Source organism: Lycium barbarum, chromosome 3, assembly GCF_019175385.1.
Source record: "Lycium barbarum isolate Lr01 chromosome 3, ASM1917538v2, whole genome shotgun sequence".
NCBI lineage: Eukaryota > Viridiplantae > Streptophyta > Magnoliopsida > Solanales > Solanaceae > Lycium > Lycium barbarum.
In genome coordinates, this window is record NC_083339.1 from 146,995,672 (window position 1) to 147,021,312 (window position 25,641).

Genomic DNA, 25,641 nt, shown 5'->3' on the forward strand with positions numbered 1-25,641 from the left:
TATGTTATATTACTGAATATTTATTCTCTTCTCATGTATACACGTGTGCACTTCAATTTTAATTCTCTGACACATATTTATTTCCTCCGTGCACTTTTACTTGTTCACTTTTGACTTTTTACGTTTTTACTGAATATTTATTTTCTTCCCATGTATGCACTTCAATTTTAATTATCCGACACATTTATTTTCTCCGTGCACTTTTACTTGTTCACTTTTAACTTTTCACGTTATTTAAGAATTAATAAATGAAGTACTTCTTCCCTCTCATATTTCTTGGTCACATTACTTGACTTTTCACGTTCTTTAAGAATTAATAAAAATGAAGTACTCCCTTCGTTCCATATTACTTGACCACATTACTATACTTGACTTTTCACGTTCTTTAAGAATTAATAAAAATGAAGTACTCCCTTCGTCCATATTACTTGGCCACATTACTAAAAATTTATGTCTATTTTTCTATTCTATATTTTTCTTCTTTTCGATTTCTAATATATCTAAGTGTGAAGGGAGGACTAACACAACAATAGAAATTTGTACCACAAACTATATAAATTGTACATTTTAACCAACTACTTTTTTATCCCACATGGTCATATGTCATAGTACTAAATATTTATCTCTTCTCATGTATACACATATGCATTTCAAATTTAATTTTCCGACACGTTTATTTCCTCCGTGCACTTATACTTGTTGACTTTTGACTTTTCAGGTTCTTTAAGAATTAATAAATGAAGTACTCCCTCCATTCCATATTACTTGACCACATTACTAAACTACCTTTTTACTGAATATTTATTCTCTGCTCATGTATACAAGTATGCACTTCAATTTTAATTGTCCGACACATATCTATTTCGGCCGTGCACTTTTACTTGTTCATAAATGAAGTACTCAACATTACTAAAAATATATGTCCAAATTACTTGTTCATTTACAGAACCAAGATAAAATTAATTAAATCTTTCACATCTTATCCTCTCCGTCCCATATTACTTGGCCACATGACTAAAAATATATGTCCAAATTACTTGTTCATTTACAAAACCAAGATAAAATTAATTAAATCTTTCCCATCTTACCCTTAGAAATAAATGTTCTTGAAAATAGTCAATTTTGATTAAAATGTATTTATTGGAGAGAAATAGGGGTAAGATAGTAAAATACATCTTTTACTTTTGATTTCTTAAGGGGCGTGCAAAAGGGAAAGTGACAAGTAATATGGGACAGAGAAAGTATATATTTTACCATAATATTCATATTTATTGGTGTAAGTCTCAATAGCCTTCGAAAATAATTTGAAAATGAGTAATTAAAGGGTAAATTAATAATAATAACACCCAAATATTCACTCATTAATTCTATGGAAATTAATGGCTAGCCCCCTCTGCATGATTCTCCCCACTCTTCTTGCGTTGCCTAGCTTGATGGTCCCCGTGATAAATAAAGGAATACAAGAAAAAGGATGACATGTATACAAATATGTACGCCTATAATATATGCGTAGTCGTTATCTTTATACATAATCAACATAATTGAAGTTTCATACTAATTAATAATTACCATATTAGTTTCTTTCTCTTGATATGTTAACGTGGACAAGTAAAAGTAAACAGAGGGAGTGACTTTTATCCCTGTTTTCTTTCTTTGTCAATACTTTGAACGTGAAGAGAGGACGAGCATTAGCAATGCAAATTTGTACCAAAAGTTATTTTAATTCTCCTACACATAACTTATTCACTTTTGACTTTTCGTGTTCTTTGAAAATTAATAAATAAAGTATATATTTTATCATAATATCCATAGTTATTGGTGTATAGTCTTAATAGCCTCAGAAAATGATTTGAAAATGAATAATTAATGTTAAGGGTAAAATAATAAGAAGATTTTTTTTTCTTGATATGTTAACGTCGACAAGTAAAAGTGAAGGGAGGGAGTGATTTTTATCCCCGTTTTCCTTCATTGTCAATATGTTACCTATTTACTCTCCTTTGCAATCTCTGATTATTATTTCTTTACATTTATAAAATGTATTACTTTATATTTTCATTTCAGAATTAAAATTTGATGATTAATGATATAACATATATCTTTCTAATTTTGATTTCTTTGTAACAATTTGTTTTATCTATAATTGTTAATATAAAAAATTATAATATATTTTTTAATTAATTTAATAAAAATATTTTATTAGTTTTGCTTTTAAAAAATCCAATATATACAATAATGGTTCTTATGTTTGGATCTGAACAGTTACTTAATTGAAATGGATATCAACATGTCGGTATACATATAAAATATTAAAGAATTTAAAAGAAAAAATTTAGAATCAAAATATTAATTTTCCCTCATATTCTTACTAATTTTCTTTTACATCGATGAACAACTTTCATTGTCATGATAATGAGAAAAAAGTCCGACTCTTTCCATCTCAAAGACTTAATTCCATCAACTCCATTTTTTAATTATAACTAAAGTGATAGTACATAAAATACATTTTGTATATGTTGCTATATATAATAACAATTAGAATGTTTTTAAAAGTTATTTTCAAAATACAAACCTTAAAGACTGGCTAATTAAAGTGAATAGACATGTTCAGCTCATGCATCGCACGGACATGTATTGCTAGTAAATCTATATATATCCTAAGAAAGATACCACATGCATCAATCTTTTAGACCAAGATTATATTAATATTTATAAATAGATAGATAAATTAGAGAAGAAATGTGAGTTCATTGATACTGTATAATCATATATAAATATACGTAAGAAATCACATCACAAGTGTGTGCTCAATTCAGTAACCAGAAGAGGACGAATTAAAATTACGGCATAAAGTAAAATCTACACTCTCTGGTTCTCAGAATCAACTCTATTTGGCTCTAAATTACACATACAATCAAATTTTACAAAAATATCAAAGGGCACTCTAATGCTTTCTATTTCTCACGGACCTAATAATATTTCCCAAATTCCAAATAATAAAACAAAAGATGAAATATAATTGTGAATTCAATTACCACCAAAGGATGTGGTGCAGTGGATGAGTTGCTCCTCTCTTAATCAGAGATTTCAGGTTTGTGCGCTTCCCCCGCATAGGCCCTATGCGAATAGTCGGACTCTAATGCGGATACAAGACACCAATGAAGACCCAAAAGATAAGAGACAATGAATTCAGTTACACATTAGGAAATTAAATTATCAATTAAAATTTGATACATATGTAGTTTATACATCAGATATACAAATCTTGATAGGAATAGATAAAAAATTTTAAAAAAAAAACAGAGGAGCACAGATAAAGGTGAATCCCTTCTTCGCCATGCCAAGATAGATATATGCAGCTTGATTGCCTCCATTCCATACAAGGCCGGCTCCAGGGCCAAGCGAGTGAAGCAGCCGCTTTAGGCCCGGAGAAGTTTAGGCCCCAAAATTTCCTTACATCATTTATATAGTTGTTTTTATTTTTAATAATTGTTATTATAGATGAAAATTGATATTATTATTAGCAATTTTTATCGAAGAGTGATTTCTGAACGGTTGCACGCATGATCTTTTTAGGCTACTTTTTAAATTATGTCCCATTGATTTAGTGGGTTAAATTTGTCTAAAAGAAATTCATCCAATTAATTTTCAAAAAATTGCACAGATTGCCCTTCTTTTGGGGTGGTCTTTAAATATTGCCCCTCATATTTATAGTCTTTAAGTTTTGCCCTTCGCTTGAAAAATGGTCTTATACCTGAGGTTCTGGGTTCGAACCCCTGCTCAGGCATAAATTAAAAAAAAAAATCGCAAGGCAAGGCTCGGGTCACGTGTATGCCGGACCCGGCATACACTTGTTAAGGAATAACCAAAGTTATGCCGGACCCGACATACTTATGCCTCATAGGCAAACTTTTAGTTAAGCCTTAACTAAAAGTCTGCCCATAAGACAGAGCTTTTCCTTAAGACATACTTTAGTTATGCCTTATGGGGCAGACTTTTAGTTAAACCTTAACTAAAAGTCTGCCCCATAAGACATAACTTTTGCTTAAGACATAGACGTTGCCTTATAAGGCAAACTTTTAGTTATGCCTAAAGGAAAAGTTCTGCCTTATGGGGCAGACTTTTAGTTAAAGCATAACTAAAAGTATGCCCCTAAGGCAAAACTTTTCCTTAAGGCATAAATTTTGCCTTCTAAGGCGGAACTTATAGTTATGCCGAGTCCGGCATAACTTTAGTTATTCCTTAAGAAGTGTATGGCGGGTCCGGCATACACACTGCCCAAGCCTTGCTTTGCGATTTTTTTTTTTAATTTATGCCTGAGCGGGAGTTCGAACCCAGAACCTCATGATTTCTATGCGAAGCTCAGGATTGCAACGCGAAGGGCAAAAATTAAAGACCAACATTTTGAGGGGCAAAAACTAAAGACCATCCCAAAGGAAGGGCAATCCTGCGAATTGCCCATTAATTTTCAATTGTCCCTTTCCAGTAGAGTTGTTTAGTAAATGGTCCTCTTTCCATTTTTCTTGCAATTTAAGTGTCCGTTAAACCACGGTGTAAAGATCCCTTTTGAGCATATTAAAATTTTTATGAGAAAATGTTAGTTTACGATTTGAAATTTTGTAAGTTATTGAAAAACGCCAAACGATGGTCTAATGTTTTGTTTGCAAAATTGAGCTATACGTGGACAAACATATGACTTGAATATAACATGTCCTGAAGGGTACATTTACATAACTTTTAAGAATAGGAACAAAGTCTAAATAGTGACCTAAATAAGAGATCTTTAAATTAACCACTACTTTTAAAGACGAAATTAGCACAATGGTTAACAAGTGATACAGAATTTAAAAGCGATTTCAAAAAAGGTCATACAATGCCAATAATCCAATGCAAGCTTGTCCATAGTCTAAAAATTTGTCTGAAATTCATCCATATTATTTTTTAACTTTATGTTATCTACTTTTAACCCAAAATTTTACTTTTGATCTTTTTCTTCAAAATGTTTATCATTTTTTGTTATTTGTGAGAATTTAATATGTCAACTGAAAATATGAACATGATTATTCAAAACTCAAAAATATAAGAAAATAAAAATTAATTACGTTGAATCTTAAAAGGCTATAAAAATAAGCTTCAAATAAGTTTAAGGCTTCTGATTGAAGTTTCGCTTTAGGCCACAAAAGTTATTGAGCTGTCCTGATTCCCTGTAAACTCAAAGAGGTGATGTTTATGATTTATGTAGACGCAAAAGAAGAATCAATACTTATCATGTGTTCAAACAGTGCGTGATATACCCAATACGGCCATACCCGTCACAAGTTGAAATCGTACCATCTTAGAGTTTAATTTATTTGGGTAAAATGGAATTTAAAGTAATACCTTTCTGGATGTATTTCTTCACGAGATTACAAGGTCTACCTTCATGTTGAAGATGTAAAAATGAAATCCAAGGCCACATTTCTTATACGCGGCTAATTATGATAGAGACCTTTGGGGTTCTCTATAACGCAAGAAACGGTTGATTCTTTAATAAGTTCTATTATCAACTTTTAACATTAATTGTTTTAATCAGAAAAATGAAATAAAATGCCAAAAAAAGGAGATAAAAGATAAATCGCAATGGAGGCCATAGAGAGGTGCCACATCATCTTGCCTATACCTAGCTTTTATTATATATACATTGTGACAGACTTATTTTATATCTGACAACAGTATTCTTAGAGAGAAACTCACGTGAAATGAAACAAGCAATGGAAGATTTCATCACTAAATCAGCATATGAGATAGCTTGTAGTGATGATGATACTGGTCCAAATGATAACAGATGGAGAAATATATGGAAACTTCACCTTCCAAAAAAGATTTAAAAAAATCTATCTAGCTTGTAAGACATAATCAACTTATGTCAAATGAGCTTTGATTCCACGGGAAGATCATTGAATCGCCAGAGCGTGAACAATGTGATGAGGATGTGGATGACTCTTCCCATATTCTCAGGGTTTGTCATGTAACAACTCAGCTGGCTAATGATATTGTCTGTTTTGAGCCTAGACCCGCACGGCTTTAAAACGCATCACTAGGGTGTAAAACATGTTTACTTATATACCCAACATCTCTCTTGTATTTTGCCGATATGAGACTTTTCTTCTAAGTTGTAAGTTGGGGGTGTCACGTGTCGGCTATCTAAGCAAATATGGAATAAGTTCATCTCACAAAATGTGATTATTACTTTGAGTGAAAAGTCAATGCTTGAATATCTTGATGATATCATAAGTAACTTGCGGCAAGCCTTTAATATGCACGTTTGTTTTGCATAATGTGATAAATATTGAAAAAGCGGAATAGAAACTTGATTGAAAAGAAGCATTTGCCTACTGAACTTATATGTAAGCAAATTAGATATTATGCTAAGGAAATTGATGACATATCTCTTTCGTAAATCTCGGTATCTAATCAAGCTAAACTAATTGCGGTTGCCTCCTTGTGCAAGGAATAGGGAACTAACACTGATGGTAGGGTGAAGACTCATACTGGAGGTGCTGCTTTGGGAGGGATCTTTCAGGGATGACGAAAGGAAGTGGATGTTGGGATATTCTGATAAATTGAGACTATGTCAAGTCTCATTACCGGACTATGGAGCATCAAACAAAGTTTCAAACTAGCAAAAGAGAAGGGCTGCCAAGAATTAAAAGTGGAGACGAACTACTTACTTGTTGTCAAACTTTATTGAAGAGGAGAATATACAATGTCATACTATTAGGTCCATTATTGAAGATCTGTCGATATTTGTTGAAAGTGAACACCACCATCGCACACATCTGGAAGGAAGCAACAAAATGTGCAAATTTTCTGGCGACCAAAGACCACAAACATGCAACAAGTTTATTAATCTGGGAAGATGCACTCAAGGGTATGAAGTTTATTCTCCTAACAGACACAAGACACGTAGCTCATGAACGATATTAAGAAATTTATCTAGTTTTCCAATGCACCCAAAAAGAGAAAAGAGGTGAAGAGAGATTCTTACGTGCAAAAACTTATAAGTATATGCTACCATTAAATTCCCAAAAATTGCATCATCATGCAAAAGCGCAAATACCTCATTTGTGTTCGCAATAACCAAAAGATTCCAGCCCAGAAAAAGATTAGATCATTAAGGAAGTCGAACTTCCCATAAATATATATCTAGCTATCTACACCACAAACACAAAAAGGCTTTTCACAAATCAACAACATTTATTCGTCAATGAACACATTGTAGAACCTCTCATTATGTGACATATATGGAAAGAGTGAAACAAAAATTTGATTGAAAAGAAGTTTCTACCTACTGAACTTATATGCAAGTAAATAAGATATTAGACTAAGAAAATTGATGACATATTTCCTTCGCAAATCTCTGTATCTAAACAACCTAAACCAATAGTGTGGTTGTCTCCTCGTGCGGGGAAAAAGGAACTTAATACTCAAGAGTCGGTTCATCAAATTTGACCAAGATTTTCACTGGCTTATTCATGAACTTCCTCGTGATTTCAAGGACATCTGCCGGCATGGTGTCATAAATAGGCACTACTTGAACTTTGGCAGGCAAAAACTGCAAAATGTCATATATCTGCCAATAAAGGTAAAAAAACAAAACTATGAATTTGTGAAGTGCCAAATGTAGGATGAGATTGTGAATTGCCAAATGTAGGGGAAAGATATGACTATGTATAGAACATTCCATGAGAAGCAGCAACTCAACAATTGAACGGGGTGGGGATTGATACAGGGGTCTACAGGAGGAGAAATTGCACTAAACTTGTTTGTCCATAGCTTTAGCAACTAACTGAATATGATGGATGACCAAATGTTGTGCCGCCAACATTGTACATAACATTGAAACTTCTATTTCTAATCCCAACTGCGGTTAATGGAACGAGAAAAAGCACATGTTGACATCATTTAATTTCACATCTTCCATGTTGACATCATTTAATTTCACATCTTCTACACTGGTTATTCAAGAGATTTAATAAAAGAGATACTCCAAAATTGGAAATACCCTGCCACCCTCAGACCTAAACATGTTCAGAAAGCATATACAGTCGAAAAGACGAAAACTGAGCGTAAAATACAACTGTAAAATAAACTACCTGTTCATCAAATGCCATTGAAAGCATTTCATTAGCCTCGTCTAGCACAAACATTCTAATATGATTAGGACGGAGAGCTGGTTTTCGTCTCCGCAACATGTCCAACACACGCCCAGGTGTACCAACAATGAGATGAACACCAGCTAATATAATATGCTTATCCTCCTCGACGCTAGTAGCACCTACACTAGCATGGATCTTTACTCCAAGGTGGTCGCCAAGAGCTCGCATGAGATTCTCAATCTGCTGTGCACGTTCATGAGTAGGTACCAAAAACAAAACTTGGCAACGAACTAAACCATAGTTGAGCTGCTGTATAATTTCAGAACAAAATACAGCTATCTTCTCCGAGACAGACTGAAGACGCTGAATTACATCCAGTCCCCTGAAGAATGGATCTATATCTCTTTGCTGGATCGTGGATGCTTTCTCAAGACCTTCAGTAGAAGCATCAAATTAATTATGCACTCAGCTAAATGAATTAGACGACGAGAAGCGGGAATTGACAAGAGGAGAAGAATTTTAAAGACTAACCACTTATACAAATAGATAACCCAAACAGGGCCTAAATAATGAGACAAATAAAAAGGATTTCCATTTAAATCTTTTGAAAACAAACCTTTTTTAATTGTCTGTGTCTGATCCATCAGTTCCATTTTAGCTTTATTTTCATACTCCGCAGCAGTCCTAGATGTCATAAGACAAACTTAATATTACCTCTTGATAGCCACATAGCAGGTTTGAAAAGTAAAAATCTTCCATGTTAATCAAATTTACAGAAGCATCAGGACTCAAAATAATATAGAATATACCTAGCACACAAAAGTTGTCGATGCAGTCCATCTATCTCAGCCCTTAAAGAAAGTATCTGTTCGTTTTCAACTTGCAGCCTGGCAAGGTCCTCTGTGAGTGTCTCTACCTGGCTAGAGAGATCTTGTTTAATGGTACAAAGCCTCGTAACTTCATTACGGAGGTGATTAATCTCATTTTGAAGAGGTATAGTAGCTGGGAGTTCGTTTATCAGCTCCAAACCCCTTCCCATGAGTTTCATACATTCGATTTCATGCTGAGCCTTCATGCGATGAAGTTCCTCCCTAGCAGCACCTAGTTCATGTTGCAGGGAAGTTCGATCTTCAACCAATCTCCGGTTTTCATCCAAAAGTCTATGGATTTCAACATGTTGCATATCAACATGAGGCATGGGCGGAGGCACTTGCAGAAGTATGGGAGGAGGTCTGGGTGGCGGTGGCATAGGACTCGGGGCAATATGTGCTGCAGGGTAAGCATGATGGTTATCAAATGTGTTCCAAGGAATGTCATTCCTTCCTTCCATCTTGCACGTGCTGTTATAGAATAACTGCAAAAAATTAGACCAATCAACCAGAAAAAATCAGCCCAAAAGCAAATGAATGATACAACAATATGAATGATACAATATTCAATTAAGTCGTTATCAATGTCCTATGAAAGTCTTTAGAACCTTCTGAGGGAGAATAAGTTCTCAAAACTATGAAATAGGACTTCCAAATACTCACAATAGACTAATACATAAGTTCAGTATACAGTATTACAAGTTTACAAGCCCTGCCGGACGGACAAAATCATATAGAAACTTTTCTTATTCCAGAGTAAAACAAAAAAGTAAGGCCATGAAATTATACAAGCTACTAATTTTTTTATCAAGTAAATGTAATTTCATTCGTAAAGATGGCCAGAAACCTGGCCGTATACCCATACCAAATGGTAAAGAATCTATGAAAAGACATTAATTGCAAACGGTATAGAATTAGTTGCAAAATGTCATTAATTGCCTATTTGACAAAATCTGCTTATTTTGAAAAGCGTTTTCTTGTCAAGGTTGCAGGCATCTATGAAATTAATCGAGGTGTGCGCAAGATGTCCCAGAAATCATTTTTTGTGCGAAGTTCTTTTCGAAAAAATAACTTTGGGAAATAACAATTTTTATTTTGCTAATCAATTTGAGAAACACTTTTTTCTGGGGAAAAACTATCTTTTTCTACGGCTCAATTTGTTTTCCTAAAAGCTTGGCCAAACAACTCAACTCTCTAGAACGAAAATCTTTTTTTAGAATACTTTTGCTTCCATAAAACTTGGCCAAGCAACAAGTTTTACTACATTTTCCTTGTGAGCTCTACTTGTCTTTTACACATGCAGGTGTTATTCTCAGTTTATAAGATCATGATTCCTTTTTATTCAACAGCATATGGAGGAATTAAAACATAAGTAAAACCCTAATTCTCCATTCATAAGAACAAAGAGGAGATTCTCCTTGACTAAAAAAGAACTGTCAAAATAAAAAATAACGAAATGAAACAGGGGAAAGATAGGATTTTCAAACCTTGAGAAAACAGGGAAGTTGAACAACGGCAAACCCCGGACGCCGGTGAAGAGGTGCCTGCTGGAGAATGGTTTAGAGAGTGATTTTGAATCCGTTAAAGCCAAGCCCGTCCCGCCGAAAGAAAAAGATGGTACAACTGATATTCTAACAGAACAGAGTACTCTGAGACTCTTGAGTGATAGTCGCACCAGAGCAAAAATAGCTTAAGGTATATATACTGTCATTAGTAATAGTTTTTATACTATCAGGAAGATATTTAAATGTTTTCTAAAATGTTTTTTTTTTTTTTTTTGGTTGCACTAAGTATTTGGAAAACTATTTGCTTAAGGAAAAAATAATTTCCCGAAAATAGGAGTTTATTTCAGAAAATTTCTTTTAGGTTTGGTTTCGTAACGCGGTAACGTGCCTTCCTCGTAGTTTATGATATCACGTTTACCTTCTTTATTTTAATTTATTTTTATAATAATTCAAATTGCGACAATGTAAGGGAAAAAAAACAGGAGATTCGGGTGATGAGATTTCTTAAATCTCATGCATTGATGAAGATCACGCGCATGAAAGGCGCGTGAGGGGGGAAATGGTCAAAGCGGGTGTGATTTTTAAAATCTCGTAATATGAAATAAAGATAAAGGTGAAATAATTTCTAAGGTCGATGGATATCTACAACTTAACGACCGAGATTATTCCCTATTTATTATAGAAAAATGTCTTTTTTAAAACAGTTTGCTATGAATAATTTTTGTATAAATAGTTTCTCTGCACGTGCGTTGCACGTGTGGAGCCGAATCATACAGTACATTATTTTTTAAAATAGTATTAGTATTATTAAAATAAAGTTTTGAATATATATAATATTCAAGATGGAAGTAAAAGAAATACTAAAGGCAAAGAATCTACAAAAAGACATGATTCTCTATAATATAAGTCTATAATACAAGTAATTGCAAAATGTCATTAATAGCCTATGGCCAAATATTCAAAATCTGCTTATTTTGAAAAATATTTTTTGTCGAGGTTGCAGGTATCCTATAGAATTAGTTGAGGACTTGAGGTGCGTGCAAGCTGGCCAAGACACCACGGTTATTAGAAAAAAACTGTTTTATGTCCGAAGTTCCTTTCAAAAAAATAACTTTGGAAAATAGCAATTTTTATTTGGCTGATCAATTCAAAAAAACAATTTTGCCAATGTTTCAAAAGTGTTCTTGGTGAAAACCTTTCTTTTTCCGCTTCTTAAAAAGAGTTCTGTTACTACTCAAAAATATTATTCCTGAAAGCCTAGCCAAATAACTTAACTCTCTAAAATGAGAATCTTTTTTTTTGTAATACTTTTGCTTCCATAAAACTTGGCCAAGCAACATGCTTTGTTGAAGTTTTGGGGTGATGGCCGGAAAAGTTGTGTGGAAGTTGCTTAAACGGAGAAAGGGTAAAAAAAAAAAAAAAGTGGAACCTTCCTGTATTTAAAAAAAAAAAAAAGAATGAAGAAAAAAAAGGAAGAATAAATGATTGTGAATAAAGGGAAGATTAGGTGTTGAAATGAAAAGATGAAGAAAAGGGCGGAAAAGCTTTAAAGGAAGTATGCTTTGATTGTTGAAAATTGTAATGCTTAGGGAGGTTTTGAGTCACTATTTTCAAATTATGCCCCTACCTTAACCAAAAGCCTACATTACAACCCGTTAAGTTCTAATTGATTTTAAACCAAGTGTGTCTATATTAATGGAGAAATACATGAAGGACAAGCTTATGGTACTACTTGTGCATTTGAACATCTTTGTGAGAGAAGAGAGTTAATTCTTTCCATTTGATATCTCATTTGTATTATTGCATTTTATGGATTGGGATTCTCTCTTTATTGTGAGGGCACATGAGAATTTGAGTTGTGAATTTGTTCCATATTTCAATTGAGATGAATGAACAAAATAAAGTTGTTTCGCAATAATGAGGCAAATTTTTAAGCTTTAGTATCATGACTTGATTGCTATTTTGGTTAACTTGGTGTTTAAGCACTTGAATGAAATGAAATTCTTGAGAAGTTGTTGGTGAATCATATGTCTTTGATTAATTGTTGGTACCAATCAAAGTCATGAGTTTGTTCTTAAAGTGGATCTTTTTTTTTTTTTTTTTTTTTTTTGACTTGGTATGATGTTGATGCACTGTTGAGCTTAAATGTTGATTCCTTTGAAGCAAATTGTGAGTTTTGATTTTCTTGAGGACAAACAATAATTTAAGTTTGGGGGTTTGATAAGCTGGTATTTTACCAACTTATTTCTTCTTTAATCTTAGATTGTTGCTATGCTTAATTGATAAAATAGTGCATTTAAGGTCGTTTACTTTCATTCTATAGTTTTTATGTGATTTAGAAGTTATCGGGAAAGAAATCAAGTAAAAAAGAAGTCAAAATTGATTAAAATGTGAAAAGTGACTAGAAATGCAAAAAGGGCCAAAATTTAAATGCTGAAATTTTGGGGCCGTTTTGATCATATCTTTATCTAAGAAGATTGGGAATCCATAAAAGCAAGACTTTGTGGAGGGGGGGGGGGGGGGGGGGGAATCTTCATCTTTGGCCGTTCATACAAATCTTGGAGAGCTAAGGTTTCATCAACTACATCATTGGAGGAGAAGATGTAGCACTTTAATGAGAAATTTCTTAAACCTTTCTTCAATTCCATGTTTTGTATTGAATATTTAAGTGTTTAGTATTCTTTCACTGGAATCTTGTTTATGAGATTATTCATTATCAAGTGTTGGATTAAATCTCTTGTTTTGCTTATGTATTCAACAATTTTTATTGTTAATGAAGTGGGTCTTTGTTTCTTTAAATAATCTTGTTACTTAATATTTCTCAAGGGATTAGCTAACCCTAGGACTCGCCCATTTACTTTGATTTGAGCTCGGAAGAGGAAAATTAAGGTTGGAAAAAACTAATTAACAACGATTTGGGACTTTAAACCTCATTTAATAACTTGAGCTAGGAATAGGATAGTTAACTTGAGGTTAAATTGATTGTGCCTAATACTATACTCTAAGGCTTGGAAAAACTTAGAATGAAATTCATTGATTTGGTTGGAAGACTTTTAATCAGATTTTAGAAATCATTATCAATTAACATAGACTCGCTCTTGGTTTTAAAATCGTTACTTGAGAGGCCCTTGTATTTATGCTTGTGGCCATTGATCATTTTACTTTATATTTCCGCATTAATTATATTTTGAAAATCAAAATATTATCAAGTGTTTAGCTTAATGTAGAAAATGAAAATTTCTTACTTGCTTGATCGCCTAGTATATTATTCCCTGTGGGATTTGACCTCGACTCATAGTTGAGTTTGTCACGCCCCGAACAACGGCCTGGGCGTAACACGGCACTCGGTGCCTGACTGCATGTGACCGAGCGAACCACATGGCTTGCTGAACCATCATAAGGCATACATCAGCGGAAATATAACGTGAAGTGCATGATGAGCTTTTATAAAACATAGTAAGTCATAATATTAAACATAAATACTTGATTAAGTCATGAATGCAGACAATATCATAAATGAGCCAAACCGGCTAACCAACTCTGGAAGTCTAACATGACACTTGTCTTGTCTATGAAACCTCTAACATGAGTCTAAAAAACACGTAACATACTTGCTGGGACAAGGCCCCTAGCATACATTTAGATGCAAAACTAGATAAAGAAAGATAATGCCTAAACCCCGAATGAGATAGGGCTCACCAATAAGCTGGTACGTGCAGATCCTAATGAGCAAAAGCGTCGTCCTGTAAATCCGTACCTGCATCGTGAAATGCAAGCCCCCGGGAAATAAAAGGGGACGTCAGCACATTGAATGTACTGGTATGTAAAGCAACTGAAAGAAACAACATAGGACACGGAATAACATGATAAGAACTGAAACTGAAAACCTGGACATGAACATGAGCATGAGTATATATATATATATATATATATAACATAAGTAAAACATGATAAGTAGGGAGAGCATTTCATAAACCGACACATGATATCACCACGTGGATACGTGGAGTCTGGTACCTCGCCGGACCAGCAGAGCCCCTATACCTTGCCAGGGTATAAGGTGGTAACGTGCCTGATGGATCCATTCAGTGTAAAATTAAGGTATCGTCCTAACTGGGCGGAGCGATCCTTGTCCTACGGTGGCTACGTAGTTTCAGGCTATCTGAGCCTTCTCGGTAATTCATGCAACTCCCAAAAACATGAACATAATATAATTGGCTAAGAAGCCCATGATTTTCGTGAATTAACTTGTACTTGTCTTGTAATCATGATTTTACGAAATAACTTGTAAACATGGTTTCATGAAATAACTTGTAAATATGGTTTCATGAAATAACGTGTAAGCATGGTTTCATGAAATAACTTGTAAATATGGTTTCATGAAATAACTTGTATTTAGTATGTATGTATCTTGTATCATAGCATGAAAGTAATTATATAATACAGTTGCATGAAATCTTGTAGACATGTAGGATATTCATGAAACAATCATTCTTAGTCAAAGACATGCATGCAAGAACCCATGGAATACAAGATATGGGTTTTCATAGATTACGGACGGATTCTCAATAATTATAAAGAAATATTAAGAACTCAATGATGGAATTATAACAATTCATACATAATATAATCATGGACATGGACCTAGGGTTATCATGAGCATGGTGTTGAAACTCTAGTTTTAGTAGAGAATCATAATTTTATGGATTATGAGGCGTGGGGAAGAACAATGATGTTCCCACACGTAGATAGTAACTCTACATACCTTAGGCGTTTCAAAACTTGAATTAAAGACTTGAGCTTTGAAGAAGATTTCCAAAATCTTGAATTCTTGAACCTTGAGATGGGTTTTCTTGAAAACCCTAGTTTTAGAATGATAATTTCTTGTTTAGATTACAAGGATAGGTGTTAGAATTGAGTTGGAATAATTAGAGTAGGCTTACCTTGGTGTTCTTGATGATGGAAGAGGGTAGGAAGTCGTTCTAGGGCTTGAAGGAATGAAAAATAATGATTTGAACTGATATGGACGAATATATACTGTTCTGGAAAAATTAATTTTTCGGCCTAGTTAAATACTGGTTCAAAATATGGGCCGTATTTTGAAATACGGACAACACTACCTCTCTTCAGTAAAATGGCCATAACTCTTTACATAGATGTCCGTTTGACCCCCATAATATACAGTTGGAAAGGTATTTCAAATCTCTACAACTTTCATGAAGGAAGTTTTCCCAAATTCCAAATACGTTTTGAAATACGGGCCATATTTGAAATACGGTCCGTATTTAACCATTTGACATCAAATTGCCAAATTCCAGAATGCTGAGAAATCCTTGGTTTCAGTTTATGATTTGAAATACGGGCCGTATTGTGAAATACGGTCCGTATTTAACCATATGACATTCAACTGCCAAATTCCAGAATGCTCAGAAATCCTTGGTACCAGTTTACGATTTGATTTACGGCCCGTAAACTGAAATACGGTCACTGTTCATGGGCGTAAACTCCCATCCTACAACGGAACAGGGAAATTCCAATTCCCACATTCTTTATCTGATTTATAAGTCTAGGATCATGGTTAAAGCTTACGTTAAAGTACGAGGTGTTACAGAGTTAATTATATTGTATATAACCGTGTACACTTTCTATTTGAGGAGTGGATTTGGACGTTATCACTATCAAATATTTTCTAAAATGTTTCGTAATTTTTCTTGTTTGGTTGCACTAAATATTTTCCTGAAAAATAGGAATTTATTTAAGAAATTTCCTTTTAGATTTGGCTTCGTAACGCAGTTGCGTACCTTCTTCGTGGTCTATGATATTACATTCACCTTCTTTATTTTAATTTTTTTAATAATTCAAATTGAGTCAATATAAGAAAAAGAAAAAATAATAACGGGAGATTCGGGTGATGAGATTCTTAAATCTCATGCATTGAAGACGATCGCATGAAACGCACGTGAGGGGAAAATGGTCAAAGCGGGTGAAAATTTTAAAATCTCGTAATATGAAATAAACATAAAGGTGAAATAATTTCTGAGGTTGATGGATATCTACCACTTAATGACTGAGATTGTTCCCTATTTATTATAGGAAAATGTTTTTTTTTTTTTGCCATGGATAGTTTTTGTATAAGTTGTTTCTCCGCAAGTGCGTTGCACGTGTATGCCGAAGTATATAGTACATTATTTTGTAAAATAGTATTAGTATTATTATATTAAAGTCTTGAATAAATATAATATACACGATGAAAGCAAAAGATATACCAAAAGGTAAAGATTCTACAAAACGACATGATTCTCTATAATATAAGTAGTTGCCAAATGTCATTAATAGCCTATTTGGCAAAATTTTCAAAATCTGTTTATTTTGAAAAGTGTTTTTTGACGAGGTTGCAAATATCCTGTAGAATTAATTGAGGTGTGTGCAAGCTTGCAAGGACACTACGGTTATTAGACAGAAAAAATTATTTTATGTCCGAAGTTCTTTTCGAAAAAATAACTTTGCCAATATTCCAAAAGTGTTCTCAAGGAAAACCTTTCTTTTTCGGCATCTGAAAAACAATTTCTTCGACTACTCAAAAACAATTTTCTGGCTAAACAACTCAACTCTCTAAAAAGAGAATCCTTAAAAAAAAAAAAAAAAAAAAAAAAATTTTGCTTCCATAAAACTTGGCGAAGCAACATGCTTTGCTGCATTTTCCTTTTGTGCTCTGCTTGTCTGTTATACATGCAGGTGTTATTCCCGATTTATAAGATAATGATTCCTTTTTATTCAACATCATATGGAAGAATCTAATACAAATAAAACCCTAAAATTCTCCATTCACAAGAATTAGAGGAGATTTTCCTCGACTTAAAAACCTGTCAAAATAAAAAAGGAATGAAACCTTGAGAAAACAGGGAAGTTGAATCCGTTATAGCCAAGGCCGTCCCACCGAAAGAAAAAGATGGTACTGCTCATATTCTAGCAGAACCGAGTACGCTGAGTGACAGTAGCACAAGGGGGTGGGGGTGTTTTGATAGCAAAAATAGCTTAAGGTATATATACTGTCATTATAATAATTTTCTAGAATGTTTTCGTATTTTTTCTTGTTTTGGTTGCACTAAAAGTTTTATTTACGAGAAATATTTCCTTGAAAATAGGAATTTATTTCAGTTTTTTTTTTAGGTTTGGCTTCGTAACACGGTTGTGTTCTTCGTGGTTTATGGTATCACGCTCGTCTTTTTTATTTTATTTTTTATAATAATTCAAATTGCGTCAATGTAAGGAAAAAAATAGCGGGAATTCAGGTGATAAGATTTCTTAAATCTCATGCATTGATGACAATCACGTGAACCCGTGCGTGAAGGGGAGGATGGTCAAAGCGGGTGAGATTCTAAAATCTCGTAATATGAAACAAATTAAAGATAAAGGCGAAATAATTTCTAAGATTAATGGATACCTACAATTTTGAAAGGACGAAATTGTTCCCTATGGATTATAGGAAAATGTCTTTTTAAAACAATTTGTTATGGATAGTTTTGTATAACTAGTTTCTCCGCACATACGTTGCACGTGTATCCCGATAATATAATATAATATATTATTTTGTAAAATAATATTAGTTTTTTTTAAATAAAGTTTTGAATAAATATTGTATACATGAAATAGGTTTGGTTTCGTAACGTTTACATTCCTTGTAATTTATGATATTACATTTATCTTCCCGTAGTTTATGAATAGAATAATAAGAATATCTTTAACAAATGAATAATAAAAGTTCAATTTCACCTATGAAAATATAAATATTAAGAGTGACTCAAATAAATGGTCATAAGTATTGCATAATTACTAATTGAGACATCGTGGATGAATATCCTTTGATCATCCTTTTGAAAATAGCCAGAAAATAAATTTTAAATCTTCACTTTTTATTGATTTTCATATATTAGTTCTATGTCTCTCAAAATTATCAGACTCTTATTATTTTGCTTTTTGAGATTGTATTTATTCATGAAAGAATATTTTTTTAATTATAGTACTGATATCTTTTATTAATCATTTACATCTAAGGAGATAATATGTGTAGTTTTATAATATTCTTTAAGAAATAGTGATTTTCAGTTGTTTGGAATTTAAGACAATATAACTATTTGTATCTCATCAGAGGCGGCCCGGGATTTTGACACAGGGGGCACCAATGACCACTGCCTTAATATAAATATGTCACTTATTATGTGAAAGTTTGACGTGCAACTCTTTGAAAACTTAATAATTATGCTAAGTTATTGGTAAAGTAGTAGTACAAAGTATAAACTTCAAAATTGGAAGAAACGAAAATAGGTTTAGAACGGAAACAAGACAAACTCACCAAAAAATAGAAATAAAGGTGATGCAAGCGAGACTCGAACCTAACTGTCATATAAGGACCTAAGGTGCACAACAACCAAATGCACCAAAACAATGGATATCTCTCAATTGTCCTTATATATATATATATTCTTTAAGATATATACACCATATATGTACCGGTATTCCCGAGATTAGGGGGACACGTGACCCCCCTCCTAAGAGTGTGGGTCCGCCCCTGTATCTCATGATAACTTTAACATTATTTCATTATTTATACTTGTAAAAATTGCTAGATATTTTGTTTTCTATGAATTTCTTAAATTTATTAAACTTTAATATACTTTCTACATTTTTTGTGTATTATGCCATTTTATTATAAAATTAAAGATCCACCAAGCTTATGACATATATCTGGAGACTTACGCCTCACCTTGTACTAAATTAATAAAAAAGTCCCGTCTCACGCTTTGGCCTTTTAAAATATAGGCAACTCTGCCAAAATATGTAAGCTTAGAGCAAAATTTAGTTTGTGACACTAAAATCGGATATTTGTGCACTTCCCCAATTCTAAAGTCATGATTGGCGCTTTTAGTCACAAAAAATCCTTTTTTTTTTTTTTGCGTTAGTACAGATTAGTGACAAGAATGAGAAAGTGGAACACAACTAAGTGAAAATGTCTAATGGGGTCCCACTAAAAGCTGAGTCATCTAAACATAAGCAAAAATTCATATTATTTGGAGAAGGAATAAATAAATCAGCAATTAGCTTTCCAAAGACATATTTTTAATGTAAGACTAACAAGCTGGAGGGAAGAATGCTTGAAAAATAATAGAAGTAGTTGCAAAATGTTATTAGGATCAAATTTGACGAAACTTTCAAAATCTGATTATTTTAAAAAGTATTTTTCTGTTGAAAGTTCTTTTTAAAAAAGTAACTTTGGAGGGTAGCGGTCTTTTCGCCTGTATTTTTGAATTTTTATTATTCAAATATAGCCAACTTGAATATAGTATAAAAGTAGCTATGAATTGAATACATTGTATTGGTCCCGTAGATGCAACTTTAATTTTTGCTTGAATATTATATGTCCAAACATTATAATAATATTCTGTTAATTCTCTCTCTATATATATGTACATAGTCATAGTCTCATAGATTGTCCCTGTCAGTCACCTTCAATGATCTCTTTTATTGCGTTTGTACAGATTATGACAGGAATATGAAAGTGGAGCATAATTAAGTGAAAAGCTAAGTCATCTAAACATAGCAAAACTTCATACAAATTGGAACAGGACAGATATGTCAGCTTCAAATATTATCCCTCCACATTGCAAAACCACTTTTTTCTTTTCTAGTCTTGTGTTTGTATTCTTCTAAAGTATTGATGTTGTTGCATGATGTTTTCTACTGTTCTCTCCTTTTAATCCAAACAGGCATTCCTCTCTTCATTCTTACTGTGGGAAAGTTGATAATTGAATCCTCCTCAGCCACCCACCTGCACGTATATACACGTAATTTTACATGCAGAGAAAAAAAAAAGATTAATTCAGCTGCTTTCATATAAGTACTCACTCCTCTTTTTATTTTAGTATATGATATTCTTTTCTTTTTAATCTATTTAAAAATATAGACTCTTTAATTTTAAATTGTTTTAGAGTAATAATATTTTCGGTCCCTCAATTATTGATAAATTATACTTTTGTTCTTGTGATATATGACTCAGTTTATTTAACCTTTAATTAGTTAAAATATGAGTTTTCTGCGGTCTATTTATGTGGGAATATATTATATTTAGACTATTTTAAAAACTATGTTAGCCTTAAATATGGACTAACAATACTAATTTAAACGTAAGATATGAGTAACTAAACCGTGAAACGACTAATAATTCGAGTAATTTGTGAATATTGACGAGCAAAAAGATTAAAAACGCACGTTTTCATCAATCTTGAAGGTTAGATGTATTTAATCAAATAAAACAAATACTAAAATTAGAAATAAACGAGGGACCAAAATCGCTATTAATTTTTTTAATTTTACCTTTAATAGCGTGCTTTACAACCACAAATATCATAAACATGGTCTAACCTGAATTGAGTAGTGAAGTGGTGGAGGAAGATAGAAGCTTCCAGCCTAGCAAGGTCAAGTCCTGGGCACAGCCTTTGTCCACCTCCAAAGGGGGTGAAGTTACAATTATTCGTGTCCTTGTTCTGTATCATCATCATATATATTTGGAAACGGTATAAAAAATAGTATAAGTTACAATAATTAATAAAATTAAAGTATTTTAAAAATATTGTTTGTGCTTACTTGCCAGCGCCAGGGATTAAACTGATAAGGGAAGTCATAGAGATTATCATCAAGATGAACTGATCTAAAATATGTCAAAATACACCATCCTTTTGGAATTAAATATCCTTTAATCTCCACATCTTTCACTGCTTTCCTCATTACCCCTATTATTATGTTTCCCATCCTTAATGTCTCTGATATCACCTATAGCAACAGCAGTTATTAATTTGTCATCAATTTCTTTATCTAATATGTTTATTGAATGAACTTAATTAAGAGCACTGAGAAGAAATATTATCAAATGACTTACGTTCTGTGTAAATGGTAATGATAAATAGTCGTTCCATACAAGTGTTTCTCCTTGCTTCTCTTTCAGCTTCTTTAATTTCAGGTTCTCCTCCTATAAATAAAGTACCATCATGGTAATAATTAATTACACACAGTAATAGAGAAATTGAATGGATAAATAATTATTTACAAGTGGAAAGAACAGTATAAAGTATGTGTCGTTCTCATTAATCATTATTAGGTTCTCATTAATCATTATTAGTACTTAGTACTTTAGTACTAGTAAAAATTGAAGTGTTAAAAAGCCAAAGGTGTTAATAAGTAAGCTTTTTGGTCGTGAAGCATATGGAACATTGATTGCCTCTATAGATAATATCAGCGATCTAAATTAATTAGAATTCATGTTGTATAAAGCCTATTAAAAAATGTTTCCTAAGTTTAAATCCGAAACATTTGATTACGGGCAAACGAATTTTCTATCCATCCACCACAACCCTTGATGATATATCCATGCTTACTGAATATATATTCTTACTCTCACTTTATCACATAATCGTGAATTTGACGCGTTATGAAGCGAATTGAGTTAAATAACAAGTCATAGCCCAATCCGTCCAACTGTTACTAGTACATTATTTTTTAATTTCTTTGTTTATTTTCTTATAATTTGTTTAAGTACCTTATTAATCTATGCATAACAAATCAAATAAAAAAGTATCTTTTAAAAAATATTTTGACAAATTTCTCATGGGTCAATTTAGGCAACATATCAGCCAACTTTTAAATAGGTTGAATTAAGCGGGTCTAAACGGGCTGAGTTAATAAATAAAACGGTTAATTGAACTTGGACAAATTAAATGGTTCATATTTTCATGAGCTAATTTTATGACACCTAATATTGATGTAAACATTGAATACAAATACTATTTTCTAGTGACACATACCGTCAATTGTTGGAGAGCAGCAGGAGAATCTGAAAGGTATTTTACAGCAAGAGTTATAAGGACAGGAACTGAATCTTCACCAGGTATCATCAAGTCAATCATGTTATCCGATATTAGTTCATCTGTTAGTTCTTCACTTGTATCATTTAGCAAAACATCAGCCACATCTTCATTTACTGTTGACACATTATTCTTGTCCCTCTTTTCTTGGATAATATTTTGAATCAATTTCACCATTCTCTTTTTTGCCTGAAACAAAATTAGAAACTCAAGACCTCTCTTTTGTAGTAAGACAAAAATTAAAATTTTGTTAGTTGGTAGTCTCTTTCTTTTTGATTACTTTCCTAGTGTATGTATAAAATCGAATCCGTACTTCTTTGAAGAATCCTTCATAAGTGGTTGTGAATGAATAGTTTTTTCAATCTTTTCGACCATAATTTTGTAGAAGCAAGTCAGAAAGATTTAAAAAGAGAATTTCGGATTTAATTTGTTTCGATAGGATTCTTCATTTTATTATTTGATTCTTTCTTTTTAGTTTGTTAAAAATGACATAAAATGGATTCGGGGCGATAAGATTGCATACCACATGGTCTCCACTTTATTAGAATGTTAGTGTCATCTAAATCAGCCGTCCACCTTGAATAATTCTAATGGAGGAGTGGTATATTTGAGTCACTTAGATAAAAGACAGGGTTATTTTTATAGGAATATATAATTCTTTTCGGATAGTAAAACCAAGGGACAAATTTAGCCATTTTTTCAAGTATACAAAAGAAATTAGCACAAAGAATTAACAACTTGCCTGTAAAGAGCGGTAAAGTCTACTTCCAGGGACATTTATAGGCAAAGACAGAAGACCAGCAATGAATTCTTGAAATTGGATCTTTAAAAGCTCCAATTTGTCACCTGGATCTATCCCAATCAATGCTTTAACTAGCACTTGGAAAGCGATCTGAACGTCGTGTAAAGAGAGTTAAAATGAGAAAAGAAAAAGGAAATTAGCGAAGTTGAAATTAAACACGTTTACTAATATGAAAAATAGTTAATAAATTTCACAAACATAATTATAACAAATGACTCCACTTTTACTAACAACAAATTATATTCATGAAAGTTTAGCATAGACCCACGATTAAGGTCATAATCATTAACTTTCACTGTAGGAAAAGCTTTGTACAACGAATTAGCTGGAGTATAATCATCTTTCTAGAGCACTTGAAACAATGTTTTAAGATTACTTTAAATAAGTGTTTGTTTTATAATTAATCAATGGTTATTTCAAATTCAAACTGTTGAAATAGAGAGTTTGAAGTTTGAAAACAGGTATGAAGAGCTTTCCAAATCTCCACTCATAAAATCTCAAACGTTTTTTCCAAGTGAAATTCATGTTCAAACACAATCTTCCAATACGTTTTTTCATGAACTTCAACTTCAAAAATAAAATCAACCAAATCATGTTCAAACACTTATAACGTGTGAAACTTTCATACGGCAAATAACATAACTATATGTAATTATGCATAGAAAATAAAATTAATAACCTGAAAAATAAAGAGAGGTTACTTGCTAATAGAAGCGTAAAATTACTTTTAAGTGGTCAGCATTTATATAAGTTAATTTGCAAACAAAATATAGAATCTTGATTGAAAAAAATAGTCAAGTAAATCACACTACAAGAAAATTGCTAATTTTCAACGATAATTATACCGACGAACCAAATTCCGTTGGAAATTAGCGATGTAGCATGGGGAAGCAGGTAGCTAGATAACTAAGAAAGCGAAACTAACATTTTTAGCTTGGTGTTGGATGTAGACTGGGCAATTTTCTTGCCAGTTAGCCATAGATTGTTGTACATATTTCTGCATGTCATGTGTAATTCGAGCTTTAACATGAGGTGATTTGAAAAAAGCTCCAATTAGGCCATGGATTCTTCTTTGCAAACTTCCATTGATGAGCAATATGGAGGATTTTCCCAAGAGTTCAGTTAGTGATTTTGGATAAAAAGGCACAAAAGTCTTTGCATCACTTTGTAGAATACCTCGACTAACTTCTGCATCAGTTGAAATTATGGTTGGACTTCCAAATATATGTGACTTGAACACTTTGCCATATCTTCAAAAAATACAATAAATAACACTAATTAGTAATTTAATTAACAGATTACGACTCATTTATAGAGACAAGATTGAAAGGTGATAGTGACCATTATATATAATCTAAAAATGTGTATGGTATGAAGGAAGTCATTTTCTACCGAAAATGTTTTTAATTCGGTGTTTGACTGGTGAGTGACTCTTTCTTCTTTCTAAAAGATGTATGTTAAAGATAATATTAGCAAGTCAAAGAGAAGTATTTTCATTGTACTAAGGATCTATAATATGGTCTGAATGATAGTAAGAACAAACAATATGATCTTAAAAGTTAAGATAGTTACAATTTATAAGAACACAACTACAAAGTGAACATGCATATAGCGAACCATTCTTTTGCCTTTTACTAAAGAATATTGTGTGTACTTGCTGCAATTAGTGGCATACGCCTATTTTTGGAGGGGTACTCTCGTTGTTGAGTCCCCCTATACTAAAAAAAAAAGTTATAAAAGATAAAATACCGCTCTCATAACAAGAGAGAAATGATTTTCTCATGAAAAATATTTTTCTGAAAAACGATTAATTAACTTACATGTGGCGACGCCTGTCCATAAAGGATTCCGGGGAATGAGAGTAGGCACAAGAAATGAACTCTAGAGTTTCTCCAATAAAAGGCCATCCAAGATTACCCAGAGGAAGTGAAATTATGTTCCTTCTGTAACATGAACTTGATGATGACGATCTTTTCACTCTACGGCTGATTATGAATTTCCTATGAAAAATGATGATAACCAATACTATTAAGAAGACCATTACCAAACTCCAAAGGGTACTATCCATGTTCTTGGATTTTTCTCTCCCTCTTTGATTTCTGCTCTTTACTGACAAAAGTACAGAATGTTTGTTAGATCTTTTAAGTTTGAGACAAATGGTTTTGTAGATGTTCTGTGTGTGTATGTTTGTGAGTTGTGTTTGCACGTAATTGCACACGCTTTTGTTGTTTTTGTTTTTGGTGTAGGGTTATTGATGAGAGGGAAAAGCAGAAAGAGGGTATTTTAGAATCTTACAATATTCTAGCAATAATTGGAAGTGGGTACTTGAGTCAGTCAACAAACTTTAGTCGGATGAGTCATGATTCATCTGACACATATAAATGGCCTAAATTAAGCCATATTCTTCCATATTAA

At 32.7% G+C, this 25,641-nt stretch overlaps 2 protein-coding genes and 1 pseudogene across 2 annotated transcripts; 1 reads left to right on the forward strand and 2 right to left on the reverse strand.

The window, feature by feature from the left end:
* Positions 1-7,263: 7,263 nt before the first annotated feature.
* Positions 7,264-10,962, reverse strand: LOC132634379 (uncharacterized). Its single transcript, XM_060350635.1, has 5 exons — positions 10,492-10,962; positions 8,945-9,489; positions 8,752-8,819; positions 8,133-8,569; positions 7,264-7,609 (listed from the first exon to the last, which is right to left on the reverse strand). The coding sequence occupies exons 2-5, from the start codon at positions 9,463-9,465 to the stop codon at positions 7,457-7,459; spliced, it is 1,179 nt and encodes a 392-aa protein (XP_060206618.1). The 5' UTR covers positions 9,466-9,489; positions 10,492-10,962; the 3' UTR covers positions 7,264-7,456.
* Positions 10,963-19,998: 9,036 nt separating this feature from the next.
* On the reverse strand, positions 19,999-25,395 carry LOC132634380 (cytochrome P450 90D2). Its single transcript, XM_060350636.1, has 8 exons — positions 25,047-25,395; positions 24,152-24,476; positions 23,167-23,316; positions 22,365-22,613; positions 21,443-21,532; positions 21,151-21,336; positions 20,929-21,050; positions 19,999-20,335 (listed from the first exon to the last, which is right to left on the reverse strand). The coding sequence occupies exons 1-8, from the start codon at positions 25,292-25,294 to the stop codon at positions 20,245-20,247; spliced, it is 1,461 nt and encodes a 486-aa protein (XP_060206619.1). The 5' UTR covers positions 25,295-25,395; the 3' UTR covers positions 19,999-20,244.
* LOC132634582 (U5 spliceosomal RNA) lies at positions 24,811-24,937 on the forward strand (annotated as a pseudogene).
* Positions 25,396-25,641: the final 246 nt, after the last annotated feature.

What these genes read in the sequence shown, in the direction of transcription:
- LOC132634379 (XM_060350635.1), bottom strand. Translation starts at nt 9,465, where the DNA reads ATGGAAGGAAGGAATGACATTCCTTGGAACACATTTGATAACCATCAT. An exon ending in CGACAACTTTTGTGTGCTAG is followed by an intron (nt 8,820 to 8,944) that starts GTATATTCTATA and finishes TATGACATCTAG; the next exon opens with GACTGCTGCGGAGTATGAAA. An exon ending in CAATGGCATTTGATGAACAG is followed by an intron (nt 7,610 to 8,132) that starts GTAGTTTATTTT and finishes CTTTATTGGCAG; the next exon opens with ATATATGACATTTTGCAGTT.
- LOC132634380 (XM_060350636.1), bottom strand. Translation starts at nt 25,294, where the DNA reads ATGGATAGTACCCTTTGGAGTTTGGTAATGGTCTTCTTAATAGTATTG. An exon ending in TCCAACACCAAGCTAAAAAT is followed by an intron (nt 23,317 to 24,151) that starts GTTAGTTTCGCT and finishes CACGACGTTCAG; the next exon opens with ATCGCTTTCCAAGTGCTAGT. An exon ending in CTGCTCTCCAACAATTGACG is followed by an intron (nt 21,533 to 22,364) that starts GTATGTGTCACT and finishes CTTTATTTATAG; the next exon opens with GAGGAGAACCTGAAATTAAA.